Genomic DNA, 14,126 nt, shown 5'->3' on the forward strand with positions numbered 1-14,126 from the left:
CGAAGAGAGCCCTTAGCACTAGAAAAAGAAATCACGTCTTTTAATTTTTTTCAAATTGTTTGTTGCTGCAGTTTTTTTTTTTTTTTTTTTTTTTTTAAACATGCATTTGAGCATGAACTATTTTAGGATAGTGTGATGCACATTGGTTCAACAAAATATAAACATATTTCGACCATATTTACAAAGTTTTTTTTTTGTTTTTTTTTACCCTGGCTTTTAACACGAGTTAGCGTGTCTGATGTGACAGTATATGTGTTGTGTGGGCAGTGAATTTTATTTTATTTCATTTTTATTATTATTATTTTTTTTATTCTATTGTACAGCACTTTGGGAACCTTGTGTTTGTTTAAATTGTGCTATATACAGTAAATAAAGTGGATTGGAAGTGTGCGGTCCTATGTGTCACCCTGGAAGCGCTGAGGAAAAATTGTGGCCCCCGCCATCATTTAAGTTTCCCATCCCTGACCTAGGAAGAAAAAAGTATGCTTCATGAACTTTCTACTCAGACATTCAGTGATAACTTGATCAAACACAACAGACAAATATTAATGTTCATGAACTGAGTCTGGTTGTTGGTCTAATCAGTGTTTTGTCCTTACGTATTTATTGTATTCTTTATGTTCTTCATCAATGTTTGTGCAGTCAATGAAGAAATCATCCAAGAGAATGACAAGAGTAATTCAACTTTAAAGGATGTGATGAGGACAAAAAAAAGGCACAGCTCTTTTCTCAAAGAATTTCTGCAGCTATATAGCCTTGCCAATGAAGAGAAGAACCTCTGCTACTGTATATCAGAAAATATGACCTTTTACATAGTCCTGGAAATAGAGTATATAGTGCATTGTCTAAAGCCACACTCTATTGATTTTCCTCTGAGCAAAGACAATGTGTTGCCTTTTCTTGCACTTTAAATATATTATCTGAGAAACAAATGTTTGCAATGTTGTCGCTTATGCAGGGGGGGTCCTATTAAGCAGTGTGTCTGCTGATTATGAACTACACTACTACACAGAAAGTGTGAATACTATATTATTTGGGAACTAAAATGACTTTCGTTCCGTTCCAATGACATTACATCGCTGGAATTTAAAATGCTTTAAAATTACTGCTTCCACCACTTGCGAACCGTGGATTCGTTGATGTTGAAGTCTCTCGCAGCTGCTCCATTCCCATGTTCCTCCTGAACTGCTAGCTTGCAGTTGAAACTGTGTTTCGTAAGCGTGTCTCTTCGTCGGTGCCATTTTCGGGGCTCCTTAGCCAAACCCATGTTGTTTTGCACAATGCACGCGCCCTTCCCCCTTTACGTCCGCATGCTGTCCTCAGCCACGTCCGCTTTTCCTCTATCTAAGCAGCGTGTCGGCAGGAAATGCTTCCAGTCAGTCAAGCGGAGCGCTCATCAAAGTCACACAACAACATTTACAGATTTTGGAAGTCGGTGCACACACAAGGCGCGCCGCATCATAAGGCGCCCCATCCCTTTTGGAGAAAATTTAAGATGTTTAAGTGCGCTTTATGGTCGAGAAAATACGGTAATTTCCTGCCTCAAGGATTGGCACTGTTCCTCACACTGACGGTCCTGGCAATGTAGTCAGCAAAAAGGCATTATGTGAACCGAGAATTCCTTGCGCTGATCATTTTAACTTAACAACTTAGTACTTTAGTTGTGTAAAAAAAAAAAAAAAAAAAAAAATCCTGCTAAACGTTGCTCTTTACATGTTTTGTTCCTGTCGATATTGGTATGAGTGTGTGCATCAGCTATTCATCAAGCTCGGGTTGGTATTTGTGAATTAATTGCATAAAAGTCTGACTGTGGCGTGTGTTTTAAATAGTGACTATTGATCATACGCTCCCTTTTATCCTCAACCAATTTGGTGACTTACAAAATGTAGGAGTTGAGATGACTCAGTAAAGTTTCTGCTAGGAATAAATTGACCCAGTTGACCTGACGCGAGTCATTGCTGCCAAATTAACCTCATACAGCCAATAAAAAAAAACTAAATGTATTAAAGATGTACAGGTGAGAAACTGTACTACACAGACCTTTAAAAAAAAACAAATAATAATCTACAATGCACTATCCACAATAAGTGAACCACGAAATAGCAGGGGATGTAACGTGTGTTACGTTTTTCAGGCGATTGCTCCAAATATCATTGACTATACGCGACTAAATGTGCAGGAAATCCAAGCCGGAATGTACTGAAAGGAGACATGATACGAAAAAGAACTATTCACCTTCGCATAAAAAAAAAAAAAAAATCGACCGTGTAACAAACACATATGATGAAGAGTATAGAGACAGTAAATGATGACACTAATTGGTTTAGAACCTCGTAATTACAATCCTCTGTGGTACAGCTGTGTGATGATGAAAGAAGCCCTGAAAATAAGCACACCATGGAAGGGAAAGCTCAGAAGTACATACAAATAAAGCAGTTTATGAACCGGTTCATTTGCCACTTATTATTTGATTGTTTTTTTTATCATCAAAGGTTTGGATGTCATGTCACACTGCAATTAACATGCATCAGTGACATGCCGTTCAGAGACAAACATGGAGTGCTGCCAAAAGGAGTATAATTATTTATTTCATTTGATGATTATATTTGTATTTCTTTTTTTTTTTTTTAATTTATCGTTGTTACGTTTTAAAAATCACACACTTTAATATAATGCCAAGAGCATTGGACAGAAATGTCATTATTTCCATTCGTAGTCTTTAAGTACGCCATTATTGGTGTGCGGACATTTTCACACCTTCCCCGATCTTTAAAATGTGAGAATACCAAACCAATATCCGAATCCTGTTGTGAATTACTGTGAATACATCTTATTTAAAGTACCTGAAACCGTTACATATGTTAACTTTGGTAGAAGTAAAGGTCACCTTGTAGAATATTACTAAAGTAAAATTCTTCATGTATCTGGCATTTGCTTTGCTTAAGTATCAAGTGATTTTCTGATATGAAATATACTTTTCAAAACAGTGAGTGGTTAGAATAAGAATAGTTTTAATTGATTTAGTTTACATCGGTGGTGTAGTAGCAAGGACAGAAGATGCTGAGGGGCGAAGCCATCATTTCAGGAGTTGGGGTGGGGGGCGGCAAATTTTCAGGCGGAAACCAACTTTGATGAGCAATATAACATCTTCTCCCATGAAAGAAAGAATTCAAAAACCAAACTGGCAAACTCTGGTTGGGGTAAGGCGCAATGACTGTAAAGGATAAGTAGCCAAACAATGGCAACATCGGACAACAAAAATAAGTCAAACATCATTCTTGCCAGCGAGCTTGCACACAAATTCAAAAAAAAAAGGGAAAAACATTTCAACATTTTTTTGTTTTAAATATCATCAACCTTGTATTTCTGATTTCATCTTCATTGGGATCACCTTCCCTATTTAGAGTTGATCAAGCTCTCTCTTGAAACCATGACACAGAAGGGAAAGAAAAGGAAAAAAAAAAAAGTCCTTGGGTGCAAAGTTCAATGCTCATTAAAATAAAAGGAAGTCGGGGGTATTCATTTGAGCAGAGCTAATGTTACCTGGCATAATTTTCACAGGGCAAATAACAATCTGCAAATTAGGGCAGGATTTGACATGGCTATGCACGCTAAGTTGTTTACAAAGCATGTTCCAGTCAATTCTCACTGCTAATTACATTATCTCACATCTTCTGCTTCTGCTTAAACTTCCCACATATTGTTTCCCAACAACATAATGCTCTCAAAACAGCAATAATCATGTTCAATCTAAGTGTCATTCGGTGTGCTGTGGGTCAATAATATCACTCAGATCGCTTAACATTTTATAATCCGCCCGTTCCCCCAAAGTTGCTCAGAAAAACAGGGTTTTAACAACATATAAATGTACCTTAAAAAGAAAAATACATACAGTACACCGTGTGCAGAATTATTAGGTTTCAGTCTAATTTTTGAGGATGATATTTATTAATAACCAACCAATCTCAAACAAGAATGTTTAAGAAAATAAATCTGAGGTTTAGTGTTTCTTTGGATAATATCAATATGTGAACAATTATTAGGTAACTATTGGTGTGCAGAATTCATACGCAACTAAATGTAAAACACAATTTCCCACCTCACTTTTTTATTTTTGTTTCAGTAAGAATTATAAACAACTCAAAACATTCCAATAGAAATTGATTTACAGTGTGTGTGTGTGTGTGTGTGTGTAGATATAAATATATATATATACGTTTTGATGATATTAAAAAAAAGGAAAGCGGAGTGCCCGGAGAAAACCCACGCAGGCACGGGGAGAACGTGCAAACTCCACACAGTCGGGGCCGGATATTGAACCCGGGTCCTCAGAACTGTGAGGCTGACGCGCTATCCAGTCGGCCACCGTGCCGCTAAACAAATACATACAAAATTAATTAATCCTGGCACAGTGCATGGAAAATGATCATCCATCCGATGTCTATACCAGGGGTGTCAAACTCAATGTACTGTCGTTCATACAGTACAGCCTAATTTGATGTCAAAGGGGCAAGACAATTATAATCACACTATGCTTGATATAATAACAAATAACAATAGTGTATTCCCTTTGATTTGATGCAAAACAAACCAAGTACGTTAGGAAAATCTTTAGATTTAATGACTGTTAAAAAAAAAAAAAATAATCATTTTACAAAACAGCCTCAGATTTCTTGAGAATGTTTTGCTTCAGTTGAGCATGATAACTGTATTATTATGCGAATGTAGTGACTGTATATTAAGACACCAAACTTTAAGTCATAGGTATTTGGAACTGAAAAAATATAGCAATGCACAGTCAAATGAAATCAATTTATGAAGACCTAGGAATTATTACCATTCCTTTTTCTATGCGAGCGTAATAATTCTCAAAATTGTCCTGAGTGCCCGCCATCGCAATGTCTTGTTTATTTTTGAACTAGTAGGGCCCGAGCCAAGGTTTTGAATCAGGACCTCTCGACTGTGAGGTAGACATACTTACCACTAATCGCACACTAACCACTACTTCACCATGCTCTGCTTTAGCGGTGAGGATTAAAATTGGAAGAAGGTAGAAGGCAGAAAACGAAAACCTTTCCAGTCCAGTAAAGGATGAATGCTATAATTGCATCGACAGTAAACTCTCATGCCTCATGTTTCCTTGTACATATTTTCCTTCTGTGCTAAATATCGCAGAAAGTAAAAGTTACATAACAACTATAGTGACAGTCACGATTTGACCCTCTCCATCAACCTCATCGGGAAGTGTAAAGACTGCAGCCTTTTAAATGCTGTGAATAAAAATGCAAAATGCAGATTACATAGAAATTCTTCATTGTGTGATAATCCAATAATGAATCATACATTTTGGGGGAATATTTGAGAAAATAAGTGTTTTTTCGTTTTTTAAAATGTTTATTTAATTTTTATTTTGTATTTTTTTGTTTTTAATGCTTCAAAGCACTTGTGCGGACTTGTCCGCAGTCCAAGGACTTCCCATCAAGTCACATTGCTCACCTTACATCTACAGCATCCTCCATAACTGTCATATCAGTCTTGCATTTAGCAGATGGGTTGATGGCGAGCTCTGCAGGTGGGATGACAAAGCTTTTACTCAAAGGCAGCCACATCCCTTCTCCCAGGGTGTACGTGAATCTGCAGAAAACAGCATGTCAAATGGTCTTCATTTCTTTGAAACGTAACCTGAATATAAATGATTTCAATGGAGACAAGAAGATACAGCCAACATTGATTTATTTGTTGTTGTTTTTTTCTTCCATATTTGTAGAATCTTTCTATTCGCTAGTGTGGATTCACAAATGGCAAGATTTTAATAAAAAAAACGCTTTCAAATAACACGATGTAAAAATGTGGTGTATCTGGTTTGAAATAAGGTTACTGAGGTGATAAGTGACAAATAACTCCCATGATCATTTCTGTGCAATCTCAAATTGAGCCACAGCGTGGTTGTGCATAATACTTTAATCATAAAGCAGTTTTAATCTTGGTGAAGCACAAAATCGTTTAGATTTAAGAACGTCTCCCATTAAGGATCAACCCTGAAGGTTTTTGATACAAAACTGAATCAGTGAGCTTTTATGGAAATACTAACATAGAGTTGACGTGTAAAAATGATCGAGGATTTTGAAGAAAGAGTACATTGTAATGTTGGTAGACGACTATTCTACTAGGCTAAACAATAACGATTATAGACTACTAAATTATATCAGAGGAATGTTGCTCAATAGGTTAAGAACTGAAGGATCAAACCAGGAGTAACTGAACATTTAATGGCATCCAACCAATTACTCCCTTTGTTTCAACGACTTTAATGTTTAAGATCATCAAGCAAATGTAAATATCAGACCAAGTAAACCAAGTGAAGTTAAAATGCTGTTTTTAAATGGTGAGTTCATTTAAGTAAGGAAAAAAGAAAACTATTCAAAGTTGCCTGGCCTTGAGTGATAAAAGTAATGACACTACCACCTCAACCCAATAACTGATTGGGCCATCCTCAGCAGCAACAACTGTAATCAAGCGTTTTCTACAACTTGCAATGAGTCTTTCACATCTCTGTGGAGATATTTTGGCCCACTCTTCCTTGCACAATTGTTTGACTTCAGAAAAAATCGAGTGTTTTGGAGCATGAACGGCCTTTTCAAAATCATGCCACTGCGTTTCAATTGGATTTGAGTCTGGACTTTGACTCAGTCACTCCAAAACCTTCATTTTGTTTTCATAAGCCATTAGGAAGTTGACTTGTTGGTGTTTTTTGGATCGTTATCCTGCTGCAGAACCCAAGTGTGCTTCAGATTGAGTTCACAAGCTGATAATTGAACATTCTCATTCAGGATTTTCTGTTAAAGAGCAGAATTCATGGTTCCATCAATCAAAGCAGGTTGTCCAGGTCCTGAAGGAGCGAAGCAGCCACAGACCATCGCACTACCACCACCATGTTTGACTGTTGGTATGATGTTTTTTTCTGAAATGCTGTGCTACATCAGAGAACTACGTTCACACCAGAGAACCCAAGTGTGCTTCAGATTGAGTTCACAAGCTGATGACTGAACATTCTCATTCAGGATTTTCTGTTAAAGAGCAGAATTCATGGTTCCATCAATCAAAGCAGGTTGTCCAGGTCCTGAAGGAGCAAAGCAGCCACAGACCATCGCACTACCACCACCATGTTTGACTGTTGGTATGATGTTTTTTTCTGAAATGCTGTGCTACATTCACACCAGATGTAACAAGACACACACCTTTCAAAAAGCTCAACTTTCATCTCCTCAGTCCATATAATATTCTCCCAAAAGTCTTGGGAATCATTCAGATGTTGTTTTTGCTAAACTAAGATGAGCCTTTATGTGCATGGTCAGCAGTGGTTTTTGCTTTGGAACTTTGCCATGGATGCCATTTTTGGCCTGTCTCTTCCTTATTGTTCTGTCATGAATACTGACCTTAACTGAAGCAAGGGAGGCCTGCAGTTCTCCTGAGTTCCTTTGTGGCCTCCTGGATGAGTCATTGCTGTTCTCTTGGGGGTAATCTTTGTAGCCCGGGCCACTCCTTGGAAGGTTCACCACTGTTTCATATTTTCTCCATGTGAGGATAATGGCTCTCCCTATGGTTTGCTGGAATCCTAAAGCTTTAAATGGCTTTTGTAACCCTTTTCAGACTGATAGATCTCAATAACTTTATTTCTCGACTATTCTGGATTTTCTTTGGATTGTGCCAATTTGTTGCAGCTTTTTTCAATCTTTCGTCTGACTTGATTTTGTCACGACAGATTCTGTTTAAGTGATTTATTGATTGATTGAACAGGTCTGGGGGTAATCAGGCTTGGGTGTGATCAGTTAAAATTAACCAAAAATGATGATTAGCCACAATTACTTCATTGATTTTACAAGGGGGTAATTACTTTTTCACAGAGTGACAGGTAAATTTGAATATTTGTTTTTCCCTTAAATGAAATCCTTTAAAAACAGCCTTTTCAGTTCACTTGGGTTACATTTGTCTGCTATTTACATTTGTTTGATGGTCTTAAACATTAAAGTGGCAAAACTATGTATGTATGTATAAAAGTTTGGAAATAAGGGTCCAAGAGAGAGTTTTGCATGGATATTGCTAGATAGCAATGGTATCCAAATTGACATAACTTTTCTATTAAAAGAACAAACAGGAGTTCCTTGATGTGAAACATGTTTTCAGTCTTCGCCCCACTGTCTCAGCAAGAGACACTGACAGCTTGTCACGATAGTGGTGTGCCGTTTATTCCTAAGTGGCAGCGCACACCTACCCATTGATCTGATTACCCTGAAATTGATGTGCCTGCCCTTTTAAAAACACTTTTCTTTCCCAGAAGATTTTTTGAAACAAACTCTTTTCCGAAAAATATATTCTGACGTGTTGATAGTTGGCTTTCTCGCAAATGTTTTAGAACTATTTACTCAACCATGTTTAAAGGGGATGCGTTAGTAGGTAGAACATTTCAATTCCTTGGATTTCAAACTGACATACCCAAAGCAAATGCCACTTAACAAAGCCTCTTTCAATAGACAACTCGGGAGTAGAATGTGGCTTTAATGGCTAATTTAGCTTGCCCCAAGACAAAATAGAAGCAGACATAGTGAAGTGCCACTGAATGAGATGAGTCAACTGTACAATAAATGAATGAAAACTATTTCATCTCCTTACATCGATATCCTACAGGTGGTAAGTCCTATCCTTTCAAGGTGCAGGAAATTATGGGCAATTTGAAATAGCGCTGTTTGCGCAAAACCTTCGGGCTTCTGTTGGAAAGCAAAAAAATAAAATGTCCGGAGAAGCCTAGTAAAACAACGGAACTTTATTTGGAATTAGTCAGAGGCACTTTGAATGGTAGCAGGTTTGTGTTGACTCCCATTTAACATGAGTTTGAATGTTATTGGTTAATTGTGAACACAGCTAGATCCCGGTTGTAGAGGGTGTATACAGTTGCACAACCACATGATTTCAGTTCTTTTACTTCCTCTTCAAACGATAAAAAAAAAAAAAAAAAAAAAAACAATGTTCATTGGTAATGGAACATGGTACCGCAAAAGATAGTAGTTACACGTTTTCTGAGGTTCACCTTACCTGAAAATGCGATCAGAGGGTTGTTCTCCCATCACAAGATCAAAACCGCGCTGGAAGATGGTGTAAGGCCAAGGCCTATGATGATTAAAAAATATAGATGGTTCAGAAGCGGAGACAAAAAGATAGGAATGAAATAAACCTTTTAGAATGAAATGAAGAGGGCTGATATTTCTTTGTGTATCGTATCCTACCGATGTAAAGTCAAAAAGAAACGTCTAATTTCAACTCCCAGTCAAAGCCATATAAAAGACATTAACAGGATGTGTGATATGTATACTGTATACAGACTGATTTGGTCAATAAATGAGATTCACTTTGTTACCATGAGTTGCCAATAATTTACAGCACATAGTAGTCAAAAAAAGACCAACATAAGAATGTTCTCTGATCTCAGTGACGAACTATATTCAAATTTTCAAAAAATAAAGACATTTTCAGGGAACCTAAGAAAAAAAAAAAACCTTCAGTGAACCTAAAAAACTACTACCGATGTGTTTAAAAAAAAAAAAAAGTATGGTCATGTAAAACATCCTTTAAATATGTCAAAAGTACAAGTAATAGATTAAAAAAAGAAATAAAAATCAACCACTCTTATGTAGTAAAATAATTGTGTGACAAGCTGTTGTTTGTTCCTTTTGACAGAGAATCATGCAGTAACCCAAATAAGGTGAGAATGATGACTTACCCCTGATTGGGCCCCCACTCACTACGGATGCAGAGGTGCTTGTGGACTGGGTCCTTCATGTAGCCATGAAGACAAATGCAGTCACCTGTCAAAAGAAATGCGCTGATTCAATCATATATCGTTTCTGCTAAACAAGGGCAGCTACCCACACACACCGATTTTGAACATCTTAACCAATTCAATTGGGAGAAAAACTCACACATGATGATTTGGACTTATCTGTCAGCCACTTTGATCTATTTTATGTTATTATAGGATGTTGCTAATATCCATCCATCGATCGTCTGCACCGCTTTATACTCACAAGCGTCGCGGGCGTGCTGGAGCCTATCCCAGCTATCTTCGGGCGAGAGGCGGGGTACACCCCGAACTGGTCGCCAGCCAATCGCAGGGCACATACACACAACAAGGTTAACAAACAACCATTCGCTTCTCCTGGCGAGGGTCACGGGGGCGCTGGAGTATTTCCCATCTGACTTCGGGCGAAAAGGCGGACTACAACCTGTACTGGTCGCCGTTCAGTCGCAGGGCACATATAGACACAGACAACCATTCACACTCACATTCACACCGTCACCCTTAAATGAAACATATGATGCCTATTAGTTCTCCCAGGTCTCTTTCCATCAGCCACAGGTGCTGCCGGAGTCATTTTTCAGAACAAAGGGCATCACTTTAAATTAGGACAAACCATTCGGGTGAATGAAGGCAGTGATTTCACACGTCTCAGGGTCAATTTCCACCTGCCAGTATCCACTGTTCACGTAAAGCTCGCGCCAGGCTATCCCACATCTGCTGGATGCTGAGGATACGGCATGACCAGTGACAGTGTTCTCATTCGCTTTTCTGGAATTGACACCGAATATTGGTTTGTCAATTCTTATTGGGATTCCTCTTTCTGTGTCAGCCTGCGGCACAATTGACGCCTATATTGAAAGTCTGGATGTTATTTCTATTAGAAGCAAAAATTGCGAGATTGGATACATTTTAGTAGGCTTGTTTCATTAAAATCGATCGCTGTAATGCTTCACTGGTCCGGGATTAAGCCACAAGGTCTCAAGACAAGAATAGAATAAAGAAAATGATACACTAAAACAAGATAAAAAAAAGATACAAATACTTATTTGCAGTTGTGAAAGCGTGCAAAGGTGCAAATCAGGGCTACAGAGCACAGTTCGAGTTTAATAGTCTAACAGCTTCCGGAAAGAAGCTGTCCCTCAACTTGGTGGTCCCGCATTATCGATTGGTCCAAAACAGAATGATATTTTTGAAAATCCCAACCAGTTGCATTTTCTTCAGCAAAAGATACATAAAATCCACGTTCGTGAAATATAGGCCATCTTTAGGTTCTTTAAACTCCAAACTCTTGGTACCGCTGTGTACGTATGTTTGGTATTGTATGCATGTATCGGTTTTGCCACCACATAATAATAAGTCAGAATTGGCAATAGGACTTATGACTTATGATACGGGTATGTGATTATTATTAGGACAGTGATAGAAGATTTAAGATTGATTTTCACATGTTGTTACTTGTACCCACAGGTAAATGCAGGTTCAACAGCCATATAATTTGCAAAGATACAAATATTCTCAGTTCCAATATATATTGTCAGAGACGTTAATTTCAAGTATATTTTGGTTGTGGTGATAATAGTGATGCTGATTATGTTTTCTTTCAACATTTTGCCACTCTCATGCAGATATGGTAACCACAGTACCTAATGAGGTGTCCAGTGAGTGTACCGTTTACTGCTAAACGCATAATATAAGGATCTAAATAGATTATAAACTGTGACATATTCAGTATATCGCCAACAGATCGTTGAATTAAAGAGACTTGAACTTCCGCTTGCCTGTTTTTAAAGAGCCCCGCGCTTTCTAAACGCACATAACGGGGCCGACTGTTGTAAAAAGGAATTGTTCCGTGGGTTGACGTTCATTTTAAAATATTTATGTGGAAAGACAGAGATCGATGGATAGTGGCAGAATGAATATGTTTTACTTTTGCACAAGACAAAATGTATTGGCCCTAACTAACTGCTGTGTATGGCTTGGGGGTATAGGAAATACAGAATAAAGAATAATCTGTGCATTTCCTTGGTTCTTGTTTCAGCTGACCTCGCAAATGCGATGAAGCATATCAATTACTAGCACACCAAACTATCGGAAAGACAACAAAATAAAGTGATCCCCAAATAGTATTGGTACCCACAATAACCTGATTTCAAGTTCTGTCGGAAAGGAGGCCCCATGTGTTAAAGCATCCGCCATCTCCTTTAATGTCTTGCAGAAGCAGCACAGATGTTGCCACACCGCATCTCGGCTCTCATCACTATCTTTTCGAGCAGAAAAGAGGATTGGACTTAAGCTATCTATAGCAATTCGGCAATCTCCCTGCAGCGCCTGCACACATGTCCACACAATCCAGGCAAGCAGGCACACGTACACAGTGGTTTTATCACGTATATATATTGGGGGGGGGGGGGGGGGAAGTGCTGAATATGAAAACAGAATGCAAATTGCCAGCTCAAAAATATTGAAGTGGGAATAGTGATGGTTTGGGTAAGTGTAAAATATTCTTCCATGAAAATCAAGGTTGAAACACACTGATCTCGTTTCTGAGTCATAGAGAGGTCTCCGAAATAACTGTGATGCCCATGGGAGGATAAGGCTTCCAGTAAGAAATGCAAAACAAGACGCACTTTTGCCTCTTTAAATATGAGTGGACTCCATATATTCACAAATGTGAAAGTTACTGTGAAGCCAGGTAGAACTCAAACCACTGATACAATGCACAAACACAAAAACAGTGGCTATAAAAAGTCGACACACCCCTGTGTGTCGACTTTTTTCTGTTGTATATGCTCTCTTTTTGGTTAGGAACATGACAGACTGCTATATATTTTTTTCCCAGGCACTCCGGTTTCCTCCCACGTCCCAAAAACATGCGTGGTAGGTTGATTGAAGACTCTAAATTGCCCGTAGGTGTGAATGTTTGTTTCTATGTGCCCTGCGATTGGCTGGCGACCAGTTCAGGGTGTACCCCGCCTCTCGCTCGAAGATAGCTGGGATAGGCTCCAGCACGCCCGTGACCTAAAAGCGGTACAGAAAATGGATGGATGGATGGATATATATATATATATATATATATATATATATATATATATATATATATATATATATATATATATTTATATATATATATATATATATATATATAAACACACACACACACATTATACTACAGCTGATTTGGCAGAAGTAAAGATTAACATATAATCACTGGCAGCGAGGGATGAGGAGCTCATTAGACAACACCATATTCTCCAATTCTGTTTTATCAGCACACTGTTGTCATTATTTAGACATTGAATGTGGTTGCTGGCTTGAAGAAAACACCATGTTCAGTACCTTCACATGACTATGACATTTGACGTGTGGTATAATGGCATGCTAGGTTAAGTATCATGAATAGATTCCAAATCATTTTTTTCATGGCTATTTGCCGATTGTTGATCATTCAAAGGCAAGCTCCCCCGTAACAGCCTGGCCAAATTTATTCGGCATCAAATAAGGGCGTTTTCATGCAATACACTGTGTGCCCCGCTCATTCATCTCTGTCACGCCATTCCAGCAACATTCTGCAATCTTGCTTACATCACACAGCAGTGTCACGTTTGGTTTTGTTGCTGCTGTTGTTTTTTTAAGGAAGTGTCTCCGTGGAGTTTATTGAAGGCAATTGAAAATCCCACGATGACACGAAAACCAATTTTAAATACCATGTAAACAATAACGAGCTAAATTCAACAAAGTTCAAATATTCTGAAGAGATGGAAGTTTACAAACAATACATAAACCAAATAATCATCTGCTCTATTCGGTATTATTTTTTTTTAATGTGCACCACACAGTGTTATACATCACTTAAATACTACAAATACATGAGCAAAAATACTACACTACTCTCCGTATAGGAATCACAGGGACGATGTATTGTGAGACATATAAAAATGCAAAAACATTTGAATATTATCCAAGCTGCCTTGGATGATGTTGCTTTGACTTGACGGGTTCAGCAACACAAAGTTGCACATTGTGAGTCACTCAAAAGCAACAGAACCAGGTCACGCCGTACTCTCGAAATGATTCTCGTCTTTAGCTGCCCATTTAGTAGTAATATAGGAGGGAGAATAACGGAGCAGTCTGCCATGTTCCCAACCAAAAAGAGAGCAATAACACCTGTTCAAACATAATTGGATAAAAGTGTATTTTGTCGCACAGCTGTAGTAAATTAGCCAGGTCTCAATTTAGCACAGGCTTGCAAATATATTGGTATCGTACCTTGTCA

At 38.1% G+C, this 14,126-nt stretch overlaps 1 protein-coding gene across 7 annotated transcripts in view; it reads right to left on the reverse strand.

The window, feature by feature from the left end:
- Positions 1-14,126, reverse strand: part of astn1 (astrotactin 1) — a 272,558-nt gene that overhangs the window by 165,433 nt on the left and 92,999 nt on the right. For all 7 annotated transcript variants that reach the window (XM_061693365.1, XM_061693361.1, XM_061693360.1 and 4 more), the window contains exons 9-11: positions 9,776-9,860; positions 9,091-9,165; positions 5,497-5,634 (exon numbers count right to left, since the gene is read on the reverse strand). In XM_061693365.1, coding sequence (XP_061549349.1) covers positions 5,497-5,634; positions 9,091-9,165; positions 9,776-9,860 — 298 coding nt within the window. The remainder of the gene's footprint in view (positions 1-5,496; positions 5,635-9,090; positions 9,166-9,775; positions 9,861-14,126) is intronic.

Source organism: Phycodurus eques, chromosome 13, assembly GCF_024500275.1.
Source record: "Phycodurus eques isolate BA_2022a chromosome 13, UOR_Pequ_1.1, whole genome shotgun sequence".
Classification (NCBI taxonomy): domain Eukaryota; kingdom Metazoa; phylum Chordata; class Actinopteri; order Syngnathiformes; family Syngnathidae; genus Phycodurus; species Phycodurus eques.